At 42.6% G+C, this 6,000-nt stretch overlaps 1 protein-coding gene across 3 annotated transcripts in view; it reads right to left on the reverse strand.

Annotated features, from left to right (window-relative positions):
- The window catches only part of LOC132816400 (AF4/FMR2 family member 1-like), a 151,803-nt gene extending 146,230 nt beyond the window's left edge, over positions 1-5,573 (reverse strand). For all 3 annotated transcript variants that reach the window (XM_060825940.1, XM_060825931.1, XM_060825950.1), the window contains exon 1: positions 5,079-5,573. Coding sequence is in view for 2 of the 3 variants with exons in the window: in XM_060825931.1 (XP_060681914.1) it covers positions 5,079-5,095 (17 nt within the window). In the remaining variant the exon portion in view is untranslated. The remainder of the gene's footprint in view (positions 1-5,078) is intronic.
- Between the last annotated feature and the right edge of the window lie 427 nt (positions 5,574-6,000).

Below are 6,000 nucleotides of genomic sequence, written 5' to 3' on the forward strand. Positions count from 1 at the left end.
TATTGACTGTAGATCTCCCACTAATAGCCTTGCATTTTGTGGAAAAATTAAGGAGGCACAATTACTTGCCAAAGCTTGGTAAAATCTACTCATACGGACACAGCAACAGGGAGCAGGACTCTGCCGGTGCTTTAATTTTAACATATTTCTATTATACCGAAGTCAGCGTTAACCAATGCCAAACCAATCCCAGGAACAGCTTTAATACTCATCTCTAAATTGCTAGCTATGCAAACCTTTTTAAAAAAATAATTTTATACTGGGATATAGTGTCTATGTTGCACCGTTTAAAAGGAAGAAATGTAAAAGACCCTGTTCCAGCAGATTAAACATTTAGCCTTTAAATGGATTTGGCTTATTCCAAAAAAAAAATGAAAATGTGACCCCTGGTCTTTCACTCCTTGACTGCTCTTAGCCAGTAGCACTGGCAGTACCTACTTCAGGATGCCCTTGGCTCAAAATTGTAAAGAAAACATGAGGACTGTTCTCAGCACATCACTGTTCAATGGACTCAAATTTAATCATGTGATCATGACCGTAGGTGCCATGCCAACACGATAAAATGAGTTTAGCTCCAAACTTTTGTGATCAATTAAATGAATCTTGGGGCTTGCACATGGAAAATATCTAGTCAGGCTTTGTCCAAACTGCTCACATCCTTTCTAAACACTTCAGTCCTTCCAAAGGGCTGAAAACTTGAAAAACAATTTCCCCAATCCAATATTATTGTTGCCCTGATCCATGGACTTGAGGACAAATTTAAAGATAATCCGCTTTAATGTTAATAACCTGCAGCACAGTATACACTGTAACAGCAATATGACAACCATCTGGTAATTACAAAAAAAACTGAAAGGTGAAATTAATGCCATCTTTAAACCCAGCTCAATAATTAGTCAAATGGAGTCTTTAAGAAGGTACAGTATATTGTTGTAGCAGGGTTTATAAGACAGGTCATAAGACAACCACATTGGTTTGGTTCACAAGTTACTCTCCAATACAGCAGTCTGTTCTGCATATGTGGCACAGGAAGAACATGGGCTGAGAAATTGAACAATTCATTGGCCTATTTTCTCTGGGCCCACCTGTGAGTTAGCTGAGCTTTTTGAATCTGTTTGCCTCTTCCAAAGCCCTCCCAATTAGTCAATTCCAGAGGTTATAGTTATCCCTCACAGTCTGTGTCATCTTTGTACCTTACTTGTAATGGACTCCTAGAATGGTATGGATTTCTAGAAAGTTGCGACCAGGTGGCAAATTCACCATACAGAAGGTGTTTGGCTATATAGCCATCAAGCATCCAATGGACACGGCAAAGCCATGCCAGTTGAATTAGCATGCACCAGGACTTGGCAGCCGGTGACCTTGTCCTGCCAAAAAATGACAATGCATCTGGGACAGTCAGGGAGGAAACTGCTCAACCTTTTCTCCTGCCTGGCACATGCTGTCCAGGTCTCAGCACTATTAGAGGAATGCACTGAAGACATAGGCTCTCAATTAGTTATTGTTGTTGTTGTTCTATGCTCTCTTACTCAGCTTGAGCATAACAGCTGCAGCTTTTGAAATGTATGCATTGCACACCCTGTATCATGTGGCAGAGGGCTGCTGGTCATGCAACCTTGAGCATGGAGGCATCAACAACCTGCAGCAATACACTGTCAATGCTGATATATGCCAGCATTCTGGGGCATGACAACTGTCTTTCTGATACAAAACCAAAAATTACTGGAGAAACTCAGGAGGTCCAGCATCATCTGTGGAGAGAAAGCACAGTGATATTTCTGGTCTAGTGACGCTTCTGATGAGGAAGATTCACTGGGACTGGACCAGAAACATGAACTTGGTTTCACTGTCACAGGTACAGTCAGGCTTGCCGAGTCTTTCCAGCAATTTCTACTTGTGTTTCAGATTTCCAGCACCTGCAATTCTTTGTTTTAATCTTTCTGGTTTTAAGTATGTTATTTTCCCAGTGCGTATTTACTTCTGTCCATGCCTGTTACCAACTTACTACTACCCCTTAAGCATTAGCAGTTTGTACTGTTACAGCATTGAGGGAGGTACAAGAAAATAGGAGATGGGCTTATGACCAAAGAGATTTGGAAGGATGTTCATAACTTGATCAAAGAAGTTTGTTTTTATGAAGGCCTTGATAGCATATTGGTGCAGAGGTCAGCCATTTGAAGACAGAATGCCAGAGATTGGAGTCTGGGCACCTGGATACACAACTTGTAACAGAGGCACAGCATTCAGGGAAGAGAGAATGCCTGAATTTTAAACATTATTGCAGGAATGGTGACCGTGCTGAATACTGAGATCCACACTTGGTAGAAGTAAGGTTGGGAGTTAAGGCAGCTGTTGATAACTTGCTCCTTTTCTGTACTCTGGGTGTCTTTTGCATGGAGGGCAATTCTACAGCACTCAACATTTTGGATGGGGAATACAAAGCCCAGACAGAACAGACTGGTTGAGCTGGATGTGGTCAAGTCAGGCAATATGCATTTCGGTACACTGCTAAATTTTAAATTTTTTTTAAATGTGTTAAAACAGGTGGCAAATAATTCTAATACTCAAAACTAATTTGTCAGAATGTTTTCATCTTCTCACGTACAATGTTTTAGCACTATAAGAGAAGAAATTCGTTTAGAGAAGGACATAATATGCTTAACAATAGAGCAGTGAAAAATACAACAAAGAAATTTTCACTGTGAATGGTTGACAAAATTAAACTCTTCAGGTTCCCTAGTCATGAACCATTGCCTGGTTTAATCTGCTTTCAGACCTCTACAGTCTCACTCGTGCATTAGTATGACAACTTCATCAGTACACAATTCGAGGAAACACCGTGGCCTGTGCTCTGCCTGTGACATGAACTAGAGCAAGTACGGGTAGAGCTGTTTAAGTCCCTGTACTTGGCCAGCTACGGATGAGGTGGACACAATGGTCTGACTTCATTTACTGTTGTGCAAACACCTAACATGGAAGAGTGATCTGTAATGTGAACAGGACAGAAATTCTTGTCAAAGAAGATTTCAATCCAATCCATTACAAATATCACATCTCAGCTACCACTCAGTGACCAGGCTTCACTGGCTTGTCAGCCCTGATTGAGGTCAATAGCTTTCATCTTGGAGGGAATAAAAAGAAAGAAGTGAGCATACAAGTCTACTTCACAACACAAACTAAGCTGAATAATTTAAGTCAATATTGTATTTTACGGCTGTTAGTGCCAGGAAAACAAAATAGATAAAACTATGAATTATTAAATCGTTAAATTCTTTCTATCTATCATTTGCACCCAAATTATTTTGAGTTTCTCTCCAAATATCCCAGAGAGCCTGGTTTATTGTTGGCATTTCTGCTGATTGTTTACTGACATGCATTTGTAGATAAAATACAAGAATTTTAAATCCCAGATGATTTTCCCCTCACCGCAGAGACAAGAACAATTTTAGCCATACTGCAGACCTGGCTAAAAGCAGCTCATTCAACAAAGTTAAATATGTTCGAGTTAGCCACTGAAGCATCAGGAAAACTTGCATGCATACAAGTTAATGCTTGCAACGCAAATATCCATTGTTCTAATGATTTCTGTTTTTTGAATATTACGTGAAAAACTGAATACTGCTTAACTGTGCCTGAAAGCGACGATTAAAAATCACTTCAAAGCAGCAATTAAAATGAGTCTCTTTAATGAAAAGCGACAGTTGAGCCCAAATATGAAGGGGTCTGGGAAGCACGGTGGGTTACCAGACTGTTCTTTCCTTTCCAGAACTCCAGTTGGAATCCAGCCCAGGCTGACAGGGAAGTCTCCTTTCTATGCCAACACTAAGGGTCCTACAAAAAATGAACCAGGATTGTCTCAACCCAGTTCTTCGAGAAAAGGAAAAATTGCATACCTCTGCAGTTTTGATGCCAAACCAGGCAAAAAAACAATCCATCCTCTAGCACTAACATTCTTGCTTCATGAGCATTTTAACAAAAAATAGTCAACAAGTAAAATCATACTGTTGTAAAAAGTCTTGTTTTTAAAAAAATAGGCTTGGCTAATGAAGAGAGACCATGCTTTTGTCAATATGTGCCAAAACTAAAGACAGCAAAGCATGAAAAGCCTTGGAATAAAACAACAGAGACTGGACTGATGATAAACAGTGACAAGATTAATCTAAGTGTAGAAGATAAAAAGGAAAACAAAACTGAGGCAGTCAAGGGGCAGACAACTGCAACAGATAGAATGGGTGTAATGCAATACATTGGAATTCAGCAGGAGCCCAAAGTCATATTCTATTGGACTAAAGACATTTTTGTTACTCATCAGGCCTACAAAATTAAACTTGACTGTAATTTACAAAGATTTGAGGACTGGCACAAGCTGATTTTCAAGTATTAGAAATGCACAAGTGCAAACATTGCAGAGTTGATTTAGAGAATTGTTCAAATACAAGTCAACACTAATAAACACTGGGGTACTACCTTTATCAAAACAAACATCTTGAAAGAGATACCCAGTGTGCCACTCAATTTCTGACTTGCTTCAGGAAACGCACAAAACGTACACAATGTAGGAAGTCATTATGTTTTGAAACATGAAGCACAGATTAAATCTAATTTCAGATGAAACCAGATTCCAATGCATTCAAAATTTCTACACACAAATCTGAATTAAGGTATGAGCACAGTATTTCAATTTGATACTGTTGGAATAAAACTATGAATGAAGTATACATCCAGTCACTTTCAGCCTGCAATGTTGTATACCAAACCAGATTAACAATTTAACAGAATTGTTTGTTTACCGTGGCGGAGTCATTCACTCAGCATCCAGCCCACACACCCCACCCCAAAATAAAAACACTTTTAGAACTTTTTGAAGCAGATTCGTATTTGGTTAATGAATGTCAGCCTTAGACATTTCCTTTCTGACTTCGGGAGGCGGCTCAAACAGCAAAGTTTCAGACACTTACATTGAAGCCTGACTTAATTCCTCCCTCCCCAGCCCGTCCCTGACTTGAACAGGTTCGGGAAACAACCCGAATAAAACCGGAAACCTCCCCCGTGCAGAGCAGCAGCTGGGTGTCACTTACCTGGAGTGAGTGGCCATGGTGCCGTGTGGTGAGGCAGCTTCCAGCGGCTTGCCATCAGTTTTAAAGCAGGTTTACCCCCGCCGCCTCCTCTCTCCCCTAACGCTGCACACACATGCCCCCGGCTCCGCTCCTGAGAACCACGGCAGGAAAACTGTGATGTCTCTCAGTCTGCTGGCAGCCAGCCTGGGACATTCTCCAGCTGGGAGCGCGGCTGCAGTGTTTGCTGGGTTCAGATCCCCCCAGCTCAGCTTTGGCTCAGTTTGCAGCTGATAACCATCCGGGCGCTCGGCAAACAGCAGAGAGAGAGAGAGAGCAACAACCATTCATTCACAGACCCAGGGGGAAAGTGCAACCCGCTTCAGGAAATACAACAAGCAACCCTCCAGGTTTCCGCCGTCACAATTGGCACCAGTCAATTAATTCAGCTTTCACATTAAACCCCAGGAGGGGTGCAATCCGCGGTGCACAAGGGAGATTGGGGAATGGTGCAGTCCACTCGCCTTCCTTATTTGGAAATGTTATTGGGGCCAGACAAGCACTTAGCAGCGGCTCTGAGTCCAGGAACATATTGTCCTATCACAATGCACGGAGGTGGAAGCCACTGAACTGCCTGCCCTGCAGAGGGGCGGGGGCTGGGGGCAAAGACACACACGGAAGCTGCGAGCCAGCGCGGCGCTGTAACTATTAAACTGCGGAGTGGAGCATCCAGACACACAGGGAGGGAAGGGGGAGACTGGCAGTGTTCAAACTGCAGCATCACAGGGAGGGAAGGGGGAGACTGGCAGTGTTCAAACTGCAGCAGCACAGGGAGGGGGGGGGAAGGGGGAGACTGGCAGTGTTCAAACTGCAGCAGCACAGGGAGGGGGGAAGGGGGAGACTGGCAGTGTTCAAACTGCTGCAGCACAGGGAGGGGGGAAGGGGG

The sequence above is a fragment of the Hemiscyllium ocellatum genome, chromosome 1 (genome assembly GCF_020745735.1).
Source record: "Hemiscyllium ocellatum isolate sHemOce1 chromosome 1, sHemOce1.pat.X.cur, whole genome shotgun sequence".
In the NCBI taxonomy this organism is placed as follows: domain Eukaryota; kingdom Metazoa; phylum Chordata; class Chondrichthyes; order Orectolobiformes; family Hemiscylliidae; genus Hemiscyllium; species Hemiscyllium ocellatum.